Below are 24,156 nucleotides of genomic sequence, written 5' to 3' on the forward strand. Positions count from 1 at the left end.
GTTCCTAGACTATCTCGCGGAGTGTTAGATGGAGGTCGGTCAGCAGCAGCAGCAACCCGGAGATGGGGTGGGGGGAGACACCTCGTTCGGGGGGGGGGGGTTCCCTCGGGGCACTTGAGCAAGAAAATACATAAACGTTTGGGAAAGTCGATATGTGCGGGAGGAATCCAATGTACAAAGTTCTGTATTAAGTTGAATTGATATGTTTATGTATTGCTATGCGACTTTTCTTTTCTTTTTTGTTACGGGGGGGGGGGGGGGGGGGGGGGGGGTTTGTACGGTTGAAAAATTCTTAATAAACATTTTTTTAAAAAAAAAAGATGGTTAAGGGGCAGCACTGTGGCACAGTGGTTAGCACTGCTGCATCACAGCACCAGGGTCCCAGGTCAATTCTGGCCTCAGGGTACCGTCTGTGTGGAGTTTGCACTTTCTCTCCGTGTCTGCGTGGGTTTCCTCCGGTTTCCTCCCATAGTCCAAAGATGTGGTTAGGTGGATTGGCCCTTAGTTTCCAAAAGATTAGATGGAGTTACTGTTTTACGGGGAGAGGGCGGAGGTGTGGGCTTAGGTAGGATGCTCTTTCCAAGGGTCGGTGCAGACTTGATGGGCTGACTGGTCTCCTTCTGCACATCATTGAAGAATGTCCAATCCACATGCTCAGCGGAGGCCTATCGCACTCAACGCAGCAGGACAAGAAGAAACTGCTTGGCTCAGGGACTTTGCATTCGCTAAATAAAAATAAGCAGCTCTGAATTCGCTTCCTAATGTCCTGTTAAGACACTCCTTAAAACTTTGATCACCGGCACGTCGCCTGGTGTCACATTTTACTTGATTACCATACTATGAAATGCTACAAAATCGTTTTGAGTTTACGGTGCTATATAAATGCAGTTTGTTGTTGTACATTGTGGTTTTAAATTTGCTAAAAATGAACGATCTTTTATAGAGTATCCAATTAATTTTTCCCAATTCAGGGGCAATTTAGTGTGTTCAATCCACCTACCCTGCACATCTTTGGGTTGTGGGGGTGCTACCCACGCAAACACGGGGAGAATGTGCAAACTCCACATGAAATGAAATGAAAATGAAAATCGCTTATTGTCACAAGTAGGCTTCAAATGCAGTTACTGTGACAAGCCCCTAGTCGCCACATTCTGGCGCCTGTTCGGGGAGGCTGTTACGGGAATTGAACCGTGCTGCTGGCCTGCCTTGGTCTGCTTCCAAAGCCAGCGATTTAGCCCTGTGCTAAACAGCCTCACATGGACAGTGACCCAGAGCCGGGATCGAACCTGGGACCTCGGCACCTTGAGACTGCAGTGCTAACCACTGCGCCACCGTGCTGCCCAAAATGAACCATACTTAATGGCACAAAGCCAGAATGAGTCATTGAAATCAGTAGGACCAAGCCCTGATGCAAAAGACTGCTTTCACTACAGAAGCTTATTTTGTCCCTTTTACATCTGGAGAATTGCCGCAGCTGCTTGCTAGAACAATCTTCTTACCATTTTGCTGCAAATTATCTTCTGCATAAACCAGTTGAACAATCCTTACCGATAAAGACTTCATGGTAGAGGAACTGCTCATTACCGCAGCTTCATCTGCACTTTCCCAACATGTCGGCTTAACCTCAACGTCTGAAAGGCACTGAGGTGATGCATCCTCTTCCTTGATCGGCTCATCATGAGGTGGTGATGGAGTCTTTATATCGCAAGCTTCAGGAGAATCAGGGATTACTGCAACAGAGATCAAGACATAGTCAGAGTGGTTCAAACTTGAGAGCAGCCAAAACCTCCCTCCCTGGCTCCCCCCCACCCTGAGCTGTATGAAACCTTGGGCACTCTTCTTAATGCACAGCTTAGCTTTTAACTCTGCATCCTATACCAGTCGCCAAGATCACTCCCCTCCTCATCAACATTACTCACTGATACCTACTCACTCTTTCTAATTCTACCTCTGCCGCTCACCGAAACCCTGCAGCCTCAAATTCCACAAGGTCCTCACTGCCAGCGCTTTAATTCTATGTTGCTGTTTGAGAACTGGGCTTAAAATGGGTATGGCGTTTGTGGCACTGAATGGGAAACCTGGAGTTGAACTATGAAAAGACATGGAATCATTGTACTGCATGACATTTGTTTGGTTGATAAACATCCTGTAGCTATCCAAAATAGATGCCCAGGTGCCAATAACTGGTCTGCTTAGGCAATCAAATCTCGAAACATGGGCACTGCTGGCACATTGATCATCTATTCCTACTTTCACTGGAGTAGATGGGTGATGGGCCATCTTCTTCAACCACTGCAGAACCTTTGGTGATGGTGCTCCCATAGTTGTGCCCTGGGCTTTGACCCAGCAACACTTGACCAAGTCACCATGGCTTCTGACTTGGGAGGTGATGATTGGGAGGTGATGGTGCTCCCAAGAAATAGGCTAGCAAACAAATAAAGTTACATTCAAGAATGTCTTTCTAGCCAGCGAAGATCATAGGGGAGGGACTGAAGCAAGCACACCGAACCGCTGTGCGTTCCTCTGAGGTCCCTAGACACTCTCTGTGGGCCTACCAAATAATATGCTTAGTGAGCAGGCCTGGCGTTACAGGTGAGCGACCATCCAGGGTGCCACAGAGTCAAGAGTAAGCAAATAACCAGCGACCCGAAGCGAGTTGGTGCGAGTCAGACCGTGGGGACAGAACAGGGTGGGCTGGTTGTCTTGCACAGGAGGGGGAATGCACAAGGACAAGAGCTGAAAGCAGAACCAAGATCCCCAAGGTAGACCTGCAATTACCAAGGCTGGTGGTGAGCGAGTTCAGAGTTGTTCACGAGACCAGAGCTTTAAAAAATAATAACTAAAGTACTGCATTCAAAATTCAATTTCCCCCCATTTACATGGGTGGGTGCGGAATTGTCCAAACAGAGGGTGGAAACGGCACTTTCTGCATTTGTACCCAGCCTCAAAATTAAAACTGAACAAGATGTGTTTTTTCTTAAAATTTAAAAATCTTCTGGCACAGCAAGGATTAAAAGGAGATTATAAACTTTATCTGACATTCATCATCGCTGCTGTCTGACTGAGGCAGCTTGATCCTCCGCCGCCGTTTGTTAGAAGGCTCCTCTGCTTCACTGGCCAATGCTGCATTCCTTTTGGTTTTCTTGCTGCTGTCCAGCGAAAAGTGGGTACAACGAAGATATATTTTAAATTAGTCAGCCGTTTCGGATAGACTTTGATAGATAAAAATCAAAAATATATAGCTACTTTGCTGTCAGCACAAACACATTAAAGGTGCTACATAAATGCAACGCTTTGATCAGAAGAACGCTGGAGAACAGGAGTAGACCATTCAGCCCATCGAGCTGGCTCCACCAACAAGCAGGCTTCGACCTTTCTGCTCACTCCCCATATCCCTTAATTCCCTGAGACCCTAACTGTCTGTCCCAGCTTGAAATATATTCAACGATGGATCCACAACGCTCCGGGGTCAAGAATTCCAAATATTCACAACCCTCGGAGTGAGGACATTTCTCCCCATCTCGGTCCTAAATGATTGGCCCCCAATCCTGAGACTGTGACCCCGTGTTTTAGATTCCCCGACCAGTGGGAACAATCTCTCAGCCTTCCCCCCCCCTCCCCCCCTCCCTGTCAAACCCCCTCAGAATCTGGAATGTTTCACTCAGATCATCATCATTCTTCTAAACTCCAGAGAATCTAAACCCCATTTACTCAGCCTCTCATCAAAGGACAATCCCCTCGCCACAATGAACCTTCACTGTATCACCTGCAATACACGTAAATCATTTCTTAAATAAGCATAATACCATGGATGCTGGAATCCGAAATAAAAACAGAGGAAGCTGGAAGAAACGTGGCAGGTCAGCCAGCATCGCTCAAGAAAGAAACAGTTTTGTAAAAATAAATTTGGAGTGCCCAATTCATTTTTTCCAATTAAGGGGCAATTTAGCGTGTCCAATCTACCTACGCTGCACATCTTTGGGTTGTGGGCGTGAGACCCACGCAGATACGGGGAGAATGGCTGGTTTAGCACAGGGCTAAATCGCTGGCTTTGAAAGCAGACCAACGCAGGCCAGCAGCATGGTTCAATTCCCGTACCAGCCTCCCAGAACAGGCGCCGGAATGTGGCGACTAGGGGCTTTTCACAGTAACTTCATTTGAAGCCTACTTGTGACAATAAGCAATTTTCATTTTATTTTCATTTTCAATGTGCAAACTCCATAGAGACAGTGACCCGGAGCCGGGATCGAACCTGGGACCTCAATGCCGTGAGGCAGCAGTGCTAACCACTGCACCACCGTGCTGCCAAGAGAGACACAGAGTTGATGTTGTGAATCAAGGGCCCTTCATCCGAACTGAGAGGGAGAATGTCAGAGCAAAACAAACTGCAACAAAAATCAGTTACTTCAAGAACATTGAGGCAAAACCTGGCCACCTCTCATTTGTTCTTAGAAAGATGCTACTTTTTGCTGCCGTTTCTTTTGCTCCATCACATTCTCCCTCCTTTCAGTTCGGACGAAGAATCAATGACTCAAAACGTTTACGCCTCACCCCTCTCCTCAAACCCCCTCAGTCCCCATGTAACACACCCACGCATAGTCTGCACTAACCTCTGCCCGTCCTTCGGCTGTTTTTTGCCAACTGCTTCTTTCTTTGCCAGGGTTTTCTCCTTTTGCGCCTGAGCCTGTGGCTTCCGTCCTGCAGCCACGTTCGCAGGGACCCTCTCCTCAGCTCCCCCTTTCTCTGAAGCAGGTTTGACACCGCACCCTCCCCTCTCAGGGGCCTCCCCTTTCTCTGGGGATTCTGCAGCGGATTTGGTCGGAGGGTCTTCTTCCTTGACGGCTCGATTGGGTGGAGGCGAACTTTTCTCTGCGGGGTTTGAAGCAGAATTAGTTCTGGGTGCTGACAACCGGCATTACGTACTGTTAATAAAAGGGTTTATACTTCCTTACATGACAGCTGATGTGCTTCTACACACAGCACTGAGCTGTGTAAGAGGCATGATACGGTGCTGCATTAATGCAAAACTTAGCCATGACACGGTGCTGCATTAATGCAAAACTTAGCCATGATACGGTGCTGCATTAATGCAAAACTTAGCCATGACACGGTGCTGCATTAATGCAAAACTTAGCCATGATACGGTGCTGCATTAATGCAAAACTTTAGATACATGATCAAAATATGATCAAAAAGAAAAGAGAACTCCTAGCATGCAAAGCAAGCAGTTCACCCGAATGGTGCCAAGGAACGATGTGAAGATTATTTTTGATCTCTCAAAGGATGTAGATATTGCTGGTGAGGTCAGCATTTACTAGGGACTGGTTTAGCACTGGGCTAAATCGCTGGCTTTGAAAGCAGACCAAGGCAGGCCAGCAGCACGGTTCAGTTCCCGTACCAGCCTTCCTGAACAGGCGCCGGAATGTGGCGACTAGGGGCTTTTCACAGTAACTTCATTTGAAGCCTTGTGACAATAAGCGATTTTCATTTTCATTTCATTATTGCCAACCTTAATTTCCCTTGAGAAGGTGGTGGAGAGCCACCTTCTTGAACCGCTGCAGTCCATCATCCTTCAGGAGGAATGAGCAGAACAAATCGGACTCTGAATCACACGGGGACAGTCATAACATTCACTACAATAAAAACATGCATTTATATTGTAAAACATCTCAAGGTGCTTCACAGGGACCAAATCAGAACAAAATGTGACACCAAGCCACACATGGAGACATATGGCCCAGAAGCCTGACCAATAAGGTAGATTTTAAACATCTAAAAGGGGAGTCAGACGGGTTTTGGGAGGAAATTGCGGCCCAGCGTTCAGGGAACTGTCGGCATGGCCACGAGTGGGATTTACTTACTAGCGCTGGCTTTCAGAAAAAAGTTGCTGAAGCTGTTTCCTTTGCTGGTTGTTTTACTGCCTGAAGGAGCCTGGAAGGGAAGAGGATGGAAATTCATTGGATGGCTGAGAAACATCTCTTAATAGTCACAGACAATGTCTGATACCCAAAACGGTCTCTGGGTCGGGCAGTGGAAGCAAAAGTATATACACCCAAAGAAGCAAAATAAACATTCTCATCCGACCGTCACTACTCCCTCCGAAATTCCAATGAAGAGAAAGCATGAGGGGGATCTCATAGAAACTTACAAAATTCTAACAGGATCAGACAGGGTAGATTCAGAAAGAATGTTCCCGATGGTGCCAGAGTCCAGAACTAGGGGTCATAGTTTGAGGATAAGGATAACCTTTTAGGACTGAGGTGAGGAGAAATGTCTTCACCCAGAGAGTGGTGAATCTGTGGAATTCACTACCACAGAAAGTAGAGACCAAAACATTGTGTAATTTCAAGGAGTTAGATATAGCTCTTGGGGCTAAAGGGATCAAGGGATATTGGGGGGGGTTATCAGGCATGGTCACAATGAGTGGCGGAGCAGGCTCGAAGAGCCGAATGGCCTCTCTTGCTCCTATTTTCTAAGTAAATCTTACGGAAAGTCATGCCCTGCCTCAGAAACTGCAGGTCAAAATCCAGGCACCCACTCCAGTGCAGCACGACGGGAGAGTTGCATCATTAGAGGTGTTAAACTGACACCCCACTCTCTAGTGAATGCACAACATACATTAGATACTCCTTTCACATCAGCCTCCAACTGTTCCCCCTCCCCCTACACTTCCCATTTGATGGCCATTCTTCCAGCCAACATATGTGTGCCCTCTGCCATCCCTGGGCCATCGATACCTCCTCATCAGCTGCCACAAGCATTTCTACATCCAACTCCAAAGAATGATTTGGTGAGCGTGTAAAGTAGCGGCTGAATTTGACCCAGAGGTTGAACTCGCCATCCCGCCCAACACTTACGGCACTCTCCCCGTCTTTTGCCAGGACCGATTCCCCTTTCGCCTCTTTATCATGTGACTTGGCGGAGGGTTTGGTGGCGAACATTCCCATGATTCCCTTGGGCTGTGGTGGAACGTTTTTGGGGGCCACGGGCGCATTGCCGTTCACGATAGGCTTGCCGGTGCCCGAGGACTCATTCGAACTCCGAGAAGGCGGCTGCACTGACATCTGCAGCCGAGCCAACTCCTCTGCCGACCGAGGAACAGCTTCCGCACATCGAATGGCACTGTATCTGCAATCAGAAAGAAAAAGCTTCTCAGTACTCACGGAAAAGCGATGGGAAAAAGAGCAACAGGGCGCGATCGAATCCAGGGATTCAGAAAGTCAACACAAGTCTAAAATGTCAGCTAGCAATTGGTGGGTCAAAGGTCGTGGATCTGAGACCTACTCCAGAGCACAAAAGCGAGGTTGACACTCCCAACACAGAATCTTAACAATGCAGAAGGAGGCCATTCACCCCATCGAGTCTGCACTGGCTCTCTGAAAGAGCATTCTACCTAGTCCCACTCCCCTACCGTATTCCCGTAACCTTGCTTCACAGCGCCAGGGTCCCGGGTTCGATTCCCGGCTTGGGTCACTGCTGTGCAGAGTCTGCCCGTGTCTGCGTGGGTTTCCTCTGGGTTCTCCGGTTTCCTCCCACAAGTCCCAAAAGACGTGCTGTTAGGTAACTTGAACATTCTGAATTCTCCCTCGGTGTACCCGAACTGGCGCCGGAATGTGGCGACGAGGGGATTTTCACAGTAACTTCATTGCAGTGTTAATGTCAGCCCACTTGTGACAATAATAAAGATTATTATTAACATTATTTATTTTCAGATAGCAATCCAATTCCCATTTGAATGCCTCGATCGAACCTGTCTCCACCACCCTCCTTTATTCCAGAGTCCAATTATCCTCCGGGCGAAAAACCCTTCCTCACAATAGATACAGTTGATAAAGCAATGCACCAAGTGCCAACTAACGGATGAAACATCAAACCAAGGACCCTTTTGCCCTCTTGGGGTGGATGTAAATGATCCCATGGCACTACATTCAACAGCAGGATGTTCTACCTGGTGACTTGGCTAATATCCAAATGATCTGATCATTTGACATTGTCGTTTGTGGGACATTGCTGTGTACAAAACAGCTGTTCCATTTCCTAAATTACAAAAGGAACTACACTTTAACTGAAAATATTTAATTGGTGCCATTCACCTCCAACATATCTTATTTGGTGAATATTCCTGATAATCAAGGCAATAATAGCCAGGACTTTATTCCAGAAAGGGATAGACTTTTAAGATTTTGTTTACGGTTAAGATCCCGGATCAGACCCCAACATTTGATAGGACAAGAACCCCAAACTATTTTTTGTAATTTGTAAAACTGTGAGGAAGGAATGCTTCACCCCAGAGTGACGCCTCTGACCAATAGGTAACTTTTATGTTAAAACAAATTTTAATTTAAACATAAAATTAACCACGTTAACAAAGAAAATATAATTATTAGTTGATCGGTTCTTAAATACAAGGAAACACTTATTTTACTATCTAGACCTGCTACTAACGCCAATTCAACAACCCAATACAGTTCAAATGCCACTTATAAATAAAGTTAACAAACATATTACTTGCTTACTTGTATCGAGACTTTTGGAGACTGTGACCCGTTCAGGAGCAGAACCAGTACACTTTGGCTGATCCGAGCAGCATGTGGCAAAACTGCTGCTCTTATTAAAATCCTTCTGTCTTGTCAGACTCAAATCCTCTGGCAAACTACAACAGACCTGGCTCCTCCTATTAATTACATAATCTGCATCGCACCAAGATATTACATGACCTGCATAGCTAAATACAACCCCTCATAAGCTATCTGCTCTCCAGGGAATCCCCACCAATCATACTAATACCCATTAGCCCTCTATATATAAACAAGTAAATGGTTAGAATCAATCATTATCTCACATTTTATGACTTCTTAGCTACAGCGTTAGCAGACAATCTGGATATCTTAACCTAGGTTCTTTAATAATATTATTACAACAAATATATACAGTAACACAGTGTTTTTCATAACATTACTGCCAGAAATATAGAGCCATAGAGATCTACAGCACAGAAATGGCCCTTTGCCATCACGCCTGCGCCAGTCAAAAACAACTGAAGTATTCCATCCCATTTTCTAGCACGGCACATAATATGCCTTGGCATTGCAAGTGCACATCTAAATACTTCCTAAATGTTATGAGTGTCTCTGCTTCCACCACCTTTCAGGCAGCGAGTTCCAGACTCCCACCACCCTCTGGGTGAAAAGGTTTTTCCACACATCCCTTCTAAACCTCCTGCCCCTCATCTTAAATCTATGCCCCCTGGTCATTGATCCCTCCACCAAGGTGAAAACTTTCTTCCTAGCTACTCTATCTCTGCCCCTCATGTTTTATACATCTCAATCAGGTCCCCCTCAGTCTCCTCTGCTGCAAGGAAAACCTCAGTCTATCCAATAGCTAAATTCTCCAGCCCAGGCGACATCCTGGTAAATCTCCTCTGCACCCTTTCCAGTGCTATCACATCCCTCCCACAATGTGGATTCTAGAACTGCACACAATACCCTCGCGGTGGCTTAACCAACATTTTACACGTTGCAGCATAACCTCCCTGCTCTTAAACTTTATGCCTCTGCTAATAAAGGCAAGTATGCCATATGCCTTTTAACCACTGTATCCACTTAAGGCACCAGTGTACATGCACACCAAGATCCCTCTGATGCTCGGTGTTTCGCAGGGTCCTGCCGTTTATCATGTATTCCCTTGCCTTGTGTGTCCCACCCTAGTGCATCATCTCACACCTATGCAGAATGAATTCCATTTGTCTCTATCCTATTATATATATTATATTTTAAAATAATAGATAAGAGTATAACATATAACAATTTCTACATTCATCACATTATATAGATACAGGTTACACACATGCACGTCCTAAAATCAACAACTACATTTTCAAACAGTTTCAACCTACAGGAATGCAAGTGGAGTCCCAGTTAATGGCCACCAATTCAACTCAATTAAATACCCAATCATTATACTATTCACACCAGTATCGGCAGTGGAAAATACAAGTCTTTATACTGTGAATAATCAAAGTGTTCCACTACAGCTACAACACTGGCATCTGCCCGGCAATGTGGGAAATTGCCCAGGTGTGAAAAAACAAATCCAACCCGGCCAACTACCACCCTATCAGCCTACTGTCCATCAGCAAAGTGATGGAAGGAATCATTAACAGTGCGGCACTTACTCAGCAATAACCTGCTCACGGACACTCAGTTTGGGTTCCGCCAGGGTCACTCAGCTCCTGACCTCATTACAGCCTTGATTCAAACATGGGACAAAAAAGTTGAACTAAAGAAGCGAGTTAAGAGTGACTTGCCCTTGACAGCAAGGCAGCATTTGCCCGAGTATGGCATCAAGGAACCCTAGCTAAACTGGAGTCAATGGGAATCAGGGGGAAATCGTTCCACAGGTTGGAGTCAAGCCGAGCACAAAAGGAGTCAATCATCTCAGCTTCAGGACATCACTGCAGGAGTTCCTCAGGGCAGAGTCCTAGGCCCAACCATCTTCAGCTGCTTCATCAATGCTTCCATCATAAAGTTAAAAGTGGGGATGTTCGCTGATGACTGCACAATGCTCAGCACCATTTGCAACTTATCAAATACTGAAGACGCCATACACAGCAAGACCTGGATAATATTCAAGCGGGCTCAAGTGGCAAGTAACATTTGCATCTCAGTTGCCAGGCAAGAACATCTCCAATCCAACAACAGTCCCATGACATTCACTGGCATTACCATCACTGAATTCCCTACTTTCAACATCCTGAAGGGTTACCATTGACAAGAAGCTGAACTTGACCAGCTATATACTGCGGTTGCAGGAGCAGATCAGTGGCTGGGAATTCTACAGACAGTAACTGTTTTAGCACACTGGGCTAAATCGCTGGCTTTTAATGCAGACCAAGGCAGGCCAGCAGCACGGTTCAATTCCCGTACCAGCCTCCCCGAATAGGCGCCGGAATGTGGCGACTAGGGGCTTTTCACAGTAACTTCATTGAAGCCTACTTGTGACAATAAGCGATTTTCATTTCATTTCATTTCACTTCTTGATTCCCAAATCCTGTCTACCATCTACCCACACCACGTCTCCATCCATGGAACCCCACCTAACCTGCACATCTTTGGACTATGGGAGGAAACCAGAGAACCTGGAGGAAACCCACGCAGGTGCGAGAACGCGCAAACTCGACAAGGGCGGATTTGAACCCGGATCTGGCTCTGTGAGGCAGCAGTGCTAAACACTGTGCCGCCCCTTCTCAGGGGCGATTAGGGATGAACAATAAATGTTGGCCTAGCCACTGATGGAAGTAAATAACAATTATAATTTTATAAACCAATAATTAAAAATAAATTCTTTACCCAGAGAGTGGTGAGAATGTGAAACAATGAGTGGTTGAGGCAAGTACGTACAGATGTGGGCAGTGTGGTGGCGCAGTGGGTTAGCACTGCTGCCTCACGGCGCCGAGGTCCCAGGTTCGATCCCGGCTCTGGGTCACTGTCCGTGTGGAGTTTGCACATTCTCCCCGTGTTTGCGTGGGTTTCGCCCCCACAACCCAAAGATGTGCAGGGTAGGTGGATTGGCCACGCTAAATTGCCCCTTAATTGGAAAAAATGAATTGGGTACTCTAAATAACAAAAAAAGAAAGTACAGATGTACTTAACGGGAAGCTAGATAAGCACAGGAGGGAGAATGAAAGAGGAATATGTCCATAGGGTGAAAAAGAGGGGTGGGAGGATGAGGCTAGGCTGGAGCATAAACACCATCATGGATCAAGTTGTGCCAACTGGCCGGTTTCTCAGTTGTAAGTTACATTTGTGCTCTGGCAGTTATTTTGATGCTGGGAGCTGTGAACCTCATTACCATAAAGTCATTTTACTTACTTGTTACTGTCTTGCAGGTTTTCCTTGATTGCTTCATAATCAGTGTTGAAGAGGGGGCTACTATCCTTTAACATTGCTTTTTGAATGCTGTAAACGTGGACACTTGCAGTCACTAGCATCTTCAGCTTCAGTGCTGTGAATACATGAACATCCAGAGAATGTAACACCACCAGCATCTGGCTTGTAAGAGTTTACTTATAGCGACCTCTCCCTTTCCTCTGAAGCCACAGTCCCTTGTGACCTAATCATTCTGAACCGTGTATTAGACCCCAATACAGCCCAGCCGTTCAATGCTTGATGAACCTTAGGAGAGGTAGCGGCTCGAAAGGCCACACGGCTCCTATTTTCCTTTCTAGCATGAGGTTAGTCTACAGTGAGGAGGAGTGAGGAGCTGGACTGATCTTTACTCCTGCCTATACTACCTCTTCCGAATCCAACTATTGCCCAATCCCAGATGAATTAAACCAATGTTTTTGCATCTTGCACTCATCAGGAATCAGTACAAATGCAAGAACATCAGGAATCAGTACAAATGCAAGAAAGCCAAATTTCAAAGTCACTGCAATTCATATGACACGAGAAGAGGGTGCTGATTAGTTGGTGAGTCAACAATGATTGGCTGAGGCATTGCCATGGAGAAAGCAACGGGGAACTACTGACTCTACAAACTCCCTGATAATTCAAAAAAGATGCAAGGCTTGTACATGTTCCTTTTACTTGCAGAGAGTGTATTCCTTTGTTGGGAAATAGAGATGACTTAAAATTTATATTTGAGAGTATTAGGAATAAGGTGCACATTTAACTTGTATTTCTGTATTGGTGTGCTATGAAAAGGTTAAAAGTTTAGTTTAGCTTCATGTTAAAGACAAGTGTCAGCAAATCTATGGTTTTCAGTTTCACTTTGAACTTTGCCTGCTTTGTAATTAAGAGTTTATGATGTAAAAGTAATTACGGGAATTACGGGTTGCTTAACAACCAGAAGCTTGCACTAGAAAGCAGAAGCATATGAGTTCAGTTGGAACCAGGTAACTGAGAACCAATGAACGTTCCACAGAAACTGCCATTCTAGACAGGACAATAAAGTAAAGTCTCATAAGCGAAAGAAGAGAAAGTTCCAGAAACTAGGGAATGAAAAGAGGAGTCCCAGGAAGACTGAAGTCAAAGGGACAAAGAATCGGATTCTGAACAAGACAGTGTTCAATAAAGTTAAGGAAAGGGGCAGAGAAAGAGGCTCCCAATTAAAGACAGGGCTGCAAAGTGCTGACCTGGAGAAGTCAATTCCGGCCTTAGGGGGACTGTCTGTGCGGAGTCTGCACGTTCTTTTAGCTCTGGGCTAAATCGCTGGCTTTTAAAGCAGACCAAGCAGGCCAGCAGCACGGTTCAATTCCCGTACCAGCCTCCCCGAACAGGTGCCGGAATGTGGCGACTAGGGGCTTTTCACAGTAACTTCATTTGAAGCCTACTTGTGACAATAAGCAAATTTCATTTCATTTCATTTTCATTTCTCCCTGTGTCTGCGTGGGTTTCCTCTGGGTGCTCTGAGAGAAAGAGAGAGAGATGGAAGGAGAGAGAGAGATGGAAGGAGAGAGAGAGAGAGAGAGAGAGAGAGAGAGAGGAGAGAGAGGTGGAAGGAGAGAGAGAGAGCGAGAGGTGGAAGGAGAGAGAGAGAGAGAGAGATGGAAGGAGAGAGAGAGAGAGATGGAAGGAGAGAGAGAGAGAGATGGAAGGAGAGGGAGAGAGAGAGATGGAAGGAGAGAGAGAGATGGAAGGAGAGATGGAAGGAGAGAGAGAGAAATGGAAGGTGAGAGAGAGAGACAGAGATGGAGAGAGAGACAGAGATGGAGAGAGAGACAGAGATGGAGAGAGAGACAGAGATGGAGAGAGAGATGGAGAGACAGTGATGGAGAGAGAAAGAGAGATGGAGAGAGAGAGATATGGAGAGAGAGACAGAGATGGAGAGACAGAGATGGAGAGAGCGAGATGGAGAGAGAGAGAGATGGAGTAGAACACTGCCCGTGGCACCCACCGGTTGCCAGTTAGCCAAACAAACGGACTTCCTACAAAACCGGTTGCTAAGATTCATTCAACGGCGCGAGTCTGGTTTTTCCTTTCAAAAACACAAAACCTAGGAACACACTGTCCTGGTAAACACTCTTCTACTTCTGGCACACTCCAATTATGGGTCCACGGGTCAAATATAATAAAATAAAAGGGAACAGGAAGGACTGGAGAGCACGGTCTAATCCCTTAAATCCAATAAATAATCTCTTCTTTGAGCCAAATGTCTCCAGTTTTTAGATGAGGATTATGAGCAATCTTCTCATCCCAGCCTGCTCTTCAATAAGACCATAGCTGAACTTCTACCTCTACACCCCTGCCCTATCCCCATATCTGTGCATTTCCTCAGTGCACAAAAATCTATTGATCAGTTTTCAACAGACTGTACAACTGGGCACCCGCATCCCACTGGGGTCGAGGATTCTGAAGAAATGTCTCCACATCTCAGTCATTAAAGGCCAATCCTTTTATCGTTCTTACACTAGTAAATAACCACAGGCTTGGCAATGCTGGCTTGAAACCTGCCGCTGTGAACATCTCAACCTGTTTCACGGCACCTCTCGCACTGCAGCACTGTGCCAATCAAGCACTTCTTAGTAGCAATGAAACATGGAATACTACAGCCTAGGAGGCCAATCAGCAACACGGACCCGTGCCAGCTCTTTGAGAAAGCTATTCAATTAATTCCAATCCTGCCTTTTTTCAAATAGTTCAGCAAATTCTCCTTTTCACGTATTTCCTTTTGAAAATTATGATTGAATCGCTTCCATCAGTCTTTCGGGCAGCGCATTCCAGATCACAACTCTCCAGTTAAAGGATTCTCACCTCTCTTTGTTCTTTTGCCACGTGTATCCTCCCGCCAGTGCCAATAGTTTTCCCTCTTTTAAAAACCTTCCACCATTTTGAAAAGCTCTATTAAGTGTTATCAATAACTGTTCATGCAGCCGAAGAGCATTAATCGTGGAGTCATTATGACACACAGGAGGACGTCATACGGCCCATCAAGTCCATGCTGGCTCTCCACAGAGCAACGCAGTCAGTCCTATTAGCCTACATCCCTAAAGACCTGCAAAATTTATTTCCCTCAAGCGCGTGCCCAATTTCCTTTCAAATTTATTGATTGTCTCCGTTTCTACCCCTCTCATGGGCAGGGTTCCAGGTCACTGCCACTCGTTGCGTTAATTAGTTCGTCCTCACAATCTCCCTGTATCGCTTGCCCAAAACATTAAATTTATGTCATTGATCCTTGTACCTTCTTCAGCGATCACTCGCTAGCGAGTATGATTGTCCACCTAACTCCGTGTTACTGGTCATGGGTTCGGTGGGTTCTTGCACGGCCGATGAGCCCAATCCCAGAGCCACATCTTCGACTGCACACTTGGCAGGTGTTTCCGGGAGGTGCGTTTGGTCTAGATCGCTGGTGTTCCTTTCTCAGGCTCCTTTTCTGGGCCTCCCCTTGCAGTCAGGTGTCCTCGAAGAATTGTGGCCCTTCAACCAGGACGTGCCTCCAAGTAGGTCTCTTCCGAGCAGGGGCCGTCCGGCTGTTGACGTCTAAGTTGCATTTCCTGAGGTAAGCCTTCAGGGTGCCTTTGAAGCACTTCCTTTGTCCTCCTCCTATTCAAAAGCCTTCCTTGAGCTGAGCAAAGAAGACTTGCTTTGGCAGTCGGGACATCCTTGAACCATCAGCTCATGGAAACAGCTTTGCTTTGTCTATCCGATATAAACTTGTCACACAAACCTGTTCACTTGTGGACAACGCAGCTTATCCGACCTAACTTTGCAGCTCCCTGGCGCCATTTTGGTAACCTCCTCTGTGCCCTCTCATAGACTCTCGCGCCCTTCCTAAAAGTGTGGTGACTAGAAGTGGATGTATTATTCTAGCTGGGGTCTAACCAGAGCTTTATAAAAATAGTCAGCATAACTCAGTCTCTGTACAAAATACCTCAATTTATAAATCCCGAATTCTCATATGCTTCGCTAACCACTCCCTCAATGTGTCCTGCTACCTTCGAAGATTATGCACATCACAACCATCATTTAGTTCCACACTCTATTGATTTGTGCCATTATGTATATATTGCTTCTCTCTATTCTTTTGCCAAAAGTGTACCCTTCACACTTCTTTGTACTAAATTCCATCCGCCACTTGTTTGCCCATTCTGGAAGCCTGTGCTGTAACAGTCAACTGGTATCATCTTCCCTGTCCCTGCCAGGTTTTGTACCATTTGCTCTTGTTGTTATTGCAATATCCAAGTCATTGACCTAAAAGAAATAACGCCTAGCCACATAAGGAGTTATTAAGACAAATGACCAATAGTTTGGTCAAAGTGTAGAGGTTTTCCGGCACGTCTTAAATGAGGACAGAGAGATAGAGAACAAGGAATTCCAGAGCTAAGGACCTTGGCAGCTGAAGACATGGCTGCCAATGGTCGAGTGATTACATTTGGGGAGGTGTTAGAGGCCAGAATTGGAGGAGTTGCAGAAATGCAGGGCTGGAAAAGATTACAGAAATAGGGAGGGCTTCGAAAACAAAGATGTAAATTCTAAAAATTGAGGCATTGCTTAACTGGGAGCCAATATAGGTGAGCGAACACAGAACCGATGGGTGAAATCTCCCCTTAACGTTCTCTGCTATAAAGAGAACAATCTAGTTTTGCTGGTCTTTCCACAGAACGCCCCTCATCCAAACATCGAGCCCGGCAGGCAATGCCAGCAGTCAATGGTCACAAGAGGCAGAATTCGCCCACCTCGGCATACAACTAGACAGACTGTGGTGTACAGATATAGATAATTTGGTTAACTGCAGATGCCAGCTCTTACCTTCCAGTTGATCCTCCCTCACCACCGCCACCTTGTGACACTGGAACAGAAGAGCACTGCAGTTAATGAGCAGCCAGCAAGACAGCACATTCACATCCCTTTCCACACCTCCACCACCCTCGAACTGAGAAGAATGCCACAGCCACCCGATCAGCTGTTGGCACCTTGCCCCAGACAAGAAAGCCTTTTTGATGACGTGGTGCCAGTTTCATCCTTTGCGAGCTGGGTATGCTTGTTTGCCCAGTGAGTGATTAGGAACCAGATCTCTCCCCAACCCAGTGGTACTGAGCCCATCAATGGCACACAAATCTGTCTGACTGAGTTCAGCTAATTCAGTGCAGAGCAATGTTGGACCCCGGACCTTCCTGCTGCTCTGGGCGACCGAGCACCACACCAAAGAAACAAGTACCCACTGAGCTTGCCTGGGAGCATATTTTAAAGAAAGAGAAGTGGATTAACATGATTTCAAAGGGAATTGAAAAATTGGTTAAACATTAGGGGCAGATTCTGGGACTGCAGCTGTTGTGTTCTGAGAGAAGGTTGAGCATGTTAGGTCTTTACTCATTGTGTCTAGAAGAATGAGAGGTGATCTTATTGAAACAGATAAGATTCTGAGGGGACTTCACTAGGTGGACACTGAGAACATGTATCCCCTTGTGCGGAATCTATAATAATAATAATAATAAAAATAATCTTTATTACTGTCACAAGTAGGCTTACATTAACACTGCAATGAAGTTACTGTGAAAATCCCCTAGTCGCCACATTCTTGGCCCCTGTCCGAGTACACAGAGGGAGAATTCAGAATGTCCAATTCACTTAACAAGCACATCAATCGGGACTTGTGGGAGGAAACAGGAGCACCCATGGAAACCCACGCAGACATGGGAAGAGTGTGCAGACTCCGCACAGACAGTGACCCAAGTCGGGAATCGAACCCAGGTGTGAAGCAGCAGTGCTAACCACTGTGCTACCGTTCCGCCCTAGGGCCCTCCCATTTAAAATGGAGATGAGGAGGAATTTTGTCTCTCAGAGGATTGCAAGTCTTTGGAATTCTCTTCCCCAGGGAGCAGTGGAGGTTGGGTCACTGAATATATTCAATGCTGAGAATGGGACAGATTTTTCATTGACAAGGAAGGGGGAGGGGGGCAGGCTGGAAAGTGGAGTTACGGCCACAAGCAGATCAGCCATGATTCTATTGAAAGCCGGAACAGATTCAAGAGGCTGAATGGCCTACTCCTGCCCCTATTGCTTGTGATATTAAAGGGGACATGGAGTGAGCAGGAGGGCCGTTAAAGGGTTTGGGGGGTGTGTGGGATCAGACTGCGGGCAAACGCACAGACCCGTTGGACTGAATGACCTATTGGTTCTAGGGCATTTCACGATAGAAAGTGAGAGAATGTGAGAAAGACATCCTGACAATTGCCAATCTACAACAGAGATCGCTAATGTCCCTGATGGTTCTGGCCCCCCCCCGCCCCCCCGAGTAGATTCAGCAAACGTACCGAAGTTCCATTTTCAACTGCTTTCCCAGACAGGAGATAGGTCACATGGAGCTGGGCCCCAGAGTTTTCTTTCCGCTTTCGTTCCACATAGTAATAAAGCATCCTGGCAAACATACAAAAGAGAGAACGACAGTTACCGAGATACAAACCCCCCCTTGTGACAAAACAAACCTTTAAACAAAACGGGTCTCTCAACTTGGGAGATGGAAAACCTGTACAATTCCTGGCTAAAAGACAGAGAACTGGCCGTCTGTGCTGGTAACAGCCAGGTAGCCTCAGCCAACCTACTGCACTGACTGAACTGGCCACTCAGCCCTTCGAGCCTTCCGCGCCATTGAATAAGGTCATGGTTCATCTGATGGTAACTGAACCCCCCACAGTCGTATACACCCCCGATAACCCTTCAGCTCCCTTGTTGATCAAGAATCTATCCTGCTCTACCTTAACAATATTCAAAGATTCTAATTATGCTGCCTTTTGAGGAAGAGAGTTCCAGAGGCTCACGACACTGAGAAAGCAACTTGTCATGTCTTAAATGGGTGACCCGTATTTTTAAAATGACCCCCTGGTTCTAAATTGTCCCACAAGAGGAAACGTCCTTTCCATCTCCACCCTGTCAATACTCCTCAGGATCTTACATGTTTCAATCAAGTCACCTCTTCTAGACTCCAGTGGATACAAAGCCAGCCTTTCCTCATAAGACAATCCACCCATTCCGGGTATTAGTCGGGTAAACCTTCTCTGATCTGCCACGTTAAATTGCCCCTTAATTGGAAAAAAAAGAATTGGATACTTTAAATGTATTAAAAACAAAAATTTAATGCCCCTTTCAAGAAACAATAATGCTTATTTTTTATAAATAAATTGAAGAGTATCCAGTTCTTTATTTGCCAATTAAGGGGCAATTTAGTGTGGCCAATCCACCTACCCTGCACATCTCTTTGGGTTGTGGGGGTGAGACCCACGCAGACGCGGGGAGAATGTGCAAAGTCCACACGCATAGTGACCCAGGGCCAGGATTGAACCTGGGTCCTCGGCGCCGTGAGGCGGCAGTGCTAACTAGTGGGCCACCGTGCAGCCCGACAATAACGCTCCAAAAGCTTTCCTGATTGCTTGCTGTATCTCTGGGGCTGGTTTAGCACAGGGCTAAATCGCTGGCCTTGAAAGCAGACCAAGGCAGGCCAGCAGCACGGTTCAATTCCCATACCAGTCTCCCCGAACAGGCACCGGAATGTGGCGACTAGGGGCTTTTCACAGTAACTTCATTGGAAGCCTACTTGTGACAATAAGCGATTTTCATTTCATTTCATTCCATATTAGCCTTTTTCTCGTGCACGAGGGCACTTTCTGCCTCAGAGTTCTGCAGTCCCGTGCCATTTCAAACAGGCTACCTTTTTATTCTTCCTGCCAAAATGGACAATTTCACAAAATGTACTCCAATTGCCAGATCTTTGCCCACTCACTTAAACTTATCCACATCCTTTCATGGCCCAGTGCCCTCTTCACCACGCACTTCCCAACCTTTATTTCTGTCAGCGAATTTAGCAACCTTAAATTTGGTCCGTTTATCCAAGTTATTTATATAAATTGTAAAACGTTGAGGCACATCCCACCAACCAGAAAGACTCGTTTATGACCACCCTGTTTCCCGGTAACTAACCGGTCTTACATATGGTTGTGGTGCCTTGTTGTGCAAATTAGTTGCCACAATTCAATGCGAGTGACTATATTTCAAAAGTACTTTGTTGATTATAAAGCACCTTTCACGATCATCCGAGGTTGTGAAAGACACTTCATGAACACAATTTTCTTTGCTTTCAAATGAATATTCTCCACCTGCCGTACAGGACTGTCCGACTATGACAGGCATCACCGAAACCCTGATACTGCCCCGGCTAGAGTATGTCAAACATCCAAGATGGCACCAGAGCGAGGCTTCTTCTTGCAAGCTGTGCACAGATTACCCTCTAATTTGATCTTTTACTCTCGTTCTATGCATCTAAAACTTCATTCTAATTGTTTTATCTTTTCTCTACATCTTGCTATAACTGTAACATTATATTCTGCAGTCTCTCCTTCCTCCCCTATGTACGGTATGCATTGTTTGTACAGCATGCCAGAAACAATACTTTTCACTGTATACTAACAAAAAAAGCAACATGCAGGCCCTTCCCATTGTCAGTGAATCCTCAGCAAGTACCCAAGGCTGATCTCTTTCCCTTCTGCTCCCACCCCATTCCCACTAACTAAAACATGCTTTACCAAATAAAGGACTGCTATATAAATGCAATTTGTTGTTGATGCCCATGCAAATCAGTACAATACACAGCATTGCCTGAAGCGGATCATAGCCCAGACTGTATGATGGGGAGGGTGAGACATGGATGGGATTTACGAAAGTCACCAAACTTACTGTTTGGCCTGGTTGACATGAATGCCCAGGAACTGGCTCAGCATCTTGTAGGTGACCTGGAGAAAACAATTTAATAATCACCATATATTCAGTACCAAGACAATCAAGAAATAACATTGCCTATCTGGGGCCTCTCTTCTTACCACCCCCTCCTCCGGAGTCTCTCTCCCGGGTCTCGCCTCGCTCTTTCTTTATCCCGGGTCGCTCTCGCTCTCTCTCTCTCCCGGATCTCTCTCCCTATCCCGGGTCTCTCTAACCCGGGTCTCTCTCTCTCTATCCCGGGTCTTGCTCTCTCTCTCTATCGCGGGTCTCTCTCTCTCTCTCTATCCCGGCTCTCACTCTCTATCCCGGCTCTCTCTCTATCTCTATCCCGGCTGTAACCCTATCCCGGCTGTCGCTCTATCCCGGCTCTCTCACTCTAGCCCGGCTCTCTCTCTCTAGCCCGGCTCTCTCTCTCTAGCCCGGCTCTCTCTCTCTAGCCCGGCTCTCTCTCTCTAGCCCGGCTCTCTCTCTCTAGCCCGGCTCTCTCTCTCTAGCCCGGCTCTCTCTCTCTCTCTATCCCGCCTCTCTCTCTCTCTCTATCCCGCCTCTCTCTCTCTATCCCGCCTCTCTCTCTCTATCCCGCCTCTCTCTCTCTATCCCGCCTCTCTCTCTCTAGCCCGCCTCTCTCTCTCTAGCCCGCCTCTCTCTCTCTAGCCCGCCTCTCTCTCTATCCCGCCTCTCTCTCTCTATCCCGCCTCTCTCTCTCTATCCCGCCTCTCTCTCTCTATCCCGCCTCTCTCTCTCTATCCCGCCTCTCTCTCTATCCCGCCTCTCTCTCTCTATCCCGCCTCTCTCTCTCTATCCCGCCTCTCTCTCTCTCTATCCCGCCTCTCTCTCTCTCTATCCCGCCTCTCTCTCTCTATCCCGCCTCTCTCTCTCTCTATCCCGGCTCTCTCTCTCTCGCTATCCCGGCTCTCTCTCTCTCTCTATCCCGGCTCTCTCTCTCTCTCTATCTCTATCCCGGCTCTCTCTCTCTCTCAATCCCGGCTCTCTCTCTCTCTCTATCCCGGCTCTCTCTCTCTCTCTATCCCGGCTCTCTCTCTCTCTCTATCCCGGCTCTCTCTCTCTCTCTATCCCGGCTCTCTCTCTCTCTCTCTCTCTCTCTCTGTATCCCGGCTCTCTCTCTCTCTCTCTCTGTATCCCGGGTGTCTCTCTCTCTCTCTCTATCCCGGCTCTCTCTCTCTCTCTATCCCGGCTCTCTCTCTATCCCGGCTCTCTCTCTCTCTCCCGGCTCTCTCTCTCTCTCCCGGCTCTCTCTCTCTCTCCCGGCTCTCTCTCTCTCTCCCGGCTCTCTCTCTCTCTCCCGGCTCTCTCTCTCTCTCCCGGCTCTCTCTCTCTCTCTCTATCCCGGCTCTCTCTCTCTCTCTATCCCGGCTCTCTCTCTCTCTCTATCCCGGCTCTCTCTCTCTCTCTATCCCGGCTCTCTCTCTCTCTCTATCCCGGCTCTCTCGATCCCGGCTCTCTCGATCCCGGCTCTCTCGATCCCGGCTCTCTCGATCCCGGCTCTCTCGATCCCGGCTCTCTCGATCCCGGCTCTCTCGATCCCGGCTCTCTCGATCCCGGCTCTCTCGATCCCGGCTCTCTCGATCCCGGCTCTCTCGATCCCGGCTCTCTCGATCCCGGCTCTCTCTCTCTATCCCGGCTCGCTCTCTCTATCCCGGCTCGCTCTCTCTATCCCGGCTCGCTCTCTCTATCCCGGGTGTCGCTCTCTCTCTCTCTATCCCGGCTCTCTCTCTCTATCCCGGCTCTCTCTCTCTCTATCCCGGCTCTCTCTCTCTCTATCCCGGGTCTCTCTCTCTCTCTATCCCGGGTGTCTCTCTCTCTCTCTCTATCCCGGCTCTCTCTCTCTATCCCGGCTCTCTCTCTCTCTCTATCCCGGCTCTCTCTCTCTCTCTATCCCGGCTCTCTCTCTCTCTCTATCCCGGCTCTCTCTCTCTCTCTATCCCGGCTCTCTCTCTCTCTCTCTCTCTCTCTCTATCCCGGCTCTCTCTCTCTCTATCCCGGCTCTCTCTCTCTCTCTCTCTCTATCCCGGCTCTCTCTCTCTCGCTATCCCGGCTCTCTCTCTCTCTCTCTCGCTATCCCGGCTCTCTCTCGCTATCCCGGCTCTCTCTCGCTATCCCGGCTCTCTCTCGCTATCCCGGCTCTCTCTCGCTATCCCGGCTCTCTCTCGCTATCCCGGCTCTCTCGCGCTATCCCGGCTCTCTCGCGCTATCCCGGCTCTCTCGCGCTATCCCGGCTCTCTCTCTCTATCCCGGCTCTCTCTCTCTATCCCGGCTCTCTCTCTCTATCCGGCTCTCTCTCTCTATCCCGGCTCTCTCTCTCTATCCCGGCTCGCTCTCTCTATCCCGGCTCTCTCTCTCTATCCCGGCTCTCTCTCTCTATCCCGGCTCTCTCTCTCTATCCCGGGTGTCTCTCTCTCTCTATCCCGGGTGTCTCTCTCTCTCTATCCCGGGTGTCTCTCTCTCTCTATCCCGGGTGTCTCTCTCTCTCTATCCCGGGTGTCTCTCTCTCTCTATCCCGGCTCTCTCTCTCTATCCCGGCTCTCTCTCTCTATCCCGGCTCTCTCTCTCTATCCCGGCTCTCTCTCTCTATCCCGGCTCTCTCTCTCTATCCCGGCTCTCTCTCTATCCCGGCTCTCTCTCTATCCCGGCTCTCTCTCTATCCCGGCTCTCTCTCTATCCCGGCTCTCTCTCTATCCCGGCTCTCTCTCTCTCTCTCTATCCCGGCTCTCTCTCTCTCTCTCTATCCCGGCTCTCTCTCTCTCTATCCCGGCTCTCTCTCTCTCTCTATCCCGGCTCTCTCTCTCTCTCTATCCCGGCTCTATCTCTCTCTCTATCCCGGCTCTCTCTCTCTCTCTATCCCGGCTCTCTCTCTCTCTCTATCCCGGCTCTCTCTCTCTCTCTATCCCGGCTCTCTCTCTCTCTCTATCCCGGCTCTCTCTCTCTCTCTATCCCGGCTCTCTCTCTCTCTCTATCCCGGCTCTCTCTCTCTCTCTCTTTATCCCGGCTCTCTCTCTCTCTCTCTTTATCCCGGCTCTCTCTCTCTCTCTCTTTATCCCGGCTCTCTCTCTCTCTCTATCCCGGCTCTCTCTCTCTCTCTCTCTATCCCGGCTCTCTCTCTCGCTCTCTCTATCCCGGCTCTCTCTCTATCCCGGCTCTCTCTCTATCCCGGCTCTCTCTCTATCCCGGCTCTCTCTCTATCCCGGCTCTCTCTCTCTCTCTATCCCGGCTCTCTCTCTCTCTCTGTATCCCGGCTCTCTCTCTCTCTCTCTCTCTGTATCCCGGCTCTCTCTCTCTCTCTCTCTGTATCCCGGGTGTCTCTCTCTCTCTCTCTATCCCGGCTCTCTCTCTCTCTCTATCCCGGCTCTCTCTCTATCCCGGCTCTCTCTCTCTCTCCCGGCTCTCTCTCTCTCTCCCGGCTCTCTCTCTCTCTCCCGGCTCTCTCTCT

At 47.7% G+C, this 24,156-nt stretch overlaps 1 protein-coding gene across 2 annotated transcripts in view; it reads right to left on the minus strand.

The window, feature by feature from the left end:
• The window catches only part of pold3 (polymerase (DNA-directed), delta 3, accessory subunit), a 130,505-nt gene that overhangs the window by 8,795 nt on the left and 97,554 nt on the right, over window positions 1-24,156 (minus strand). The window contains exons 2-10 of one of the 2 annotated variants that reach the window (XM_072477508.1): window positions 20,667-20,722; window positions 18,254-18,356; window positions 16,749-16,788; window positions 11,871-12,003; window positions 6,858-7,128; window positions 5,862-5,931; window positions 4,611-4,869; window positions 3,040-3,146; window positions 1,549-1,730 (exon numbers count right to left, since the gene is read on the minus strand). In XM_072477508.1, the coding sequence (XP_072333609.1) occupies window positions 1,549-1,730; window positions 3,040-3,146; window positions 4,611-4,869; window positions 5,862-5,931; window positions 6,858-7,128; window positions 11,871-12,003; window positions 16,749-16,788; window positions 18,254-18,356; window positions 20,667-20,722 (1,221 nt within the window). Of the gene's footprint in view, window positions 1-1,548; window positions 1,731-3,039; window positions 3,150-4,610; window positions 4,870-5,861; window positions 5,932-6,857; window positions 7,129-11,870; window positions 12,004-16,748; window positions 16,789-18,253; window positions 18,357-20,666; window positions 20,723-24,156 lie in introns of both variants that reach the window. The other variant, XM_072477507.1, reaches the window with a different exon arrangement.

Source organism: Scyliorhinus torazame, chromosome 15 (assembly GCF_047496885.1).
Source record: "Scyliorhinus torazame isolate Kashiwa2021f chromosome 15, sScyTor2.1, whole genome shotgun sequence".
Lineage (NCBI taxonomy): Eukaryota > Metazoa > Chordata > Chondrichthyes > Carcharhiniformes > Scyliorhinidae > Scyliorhinus > Scyliorhinus torazame.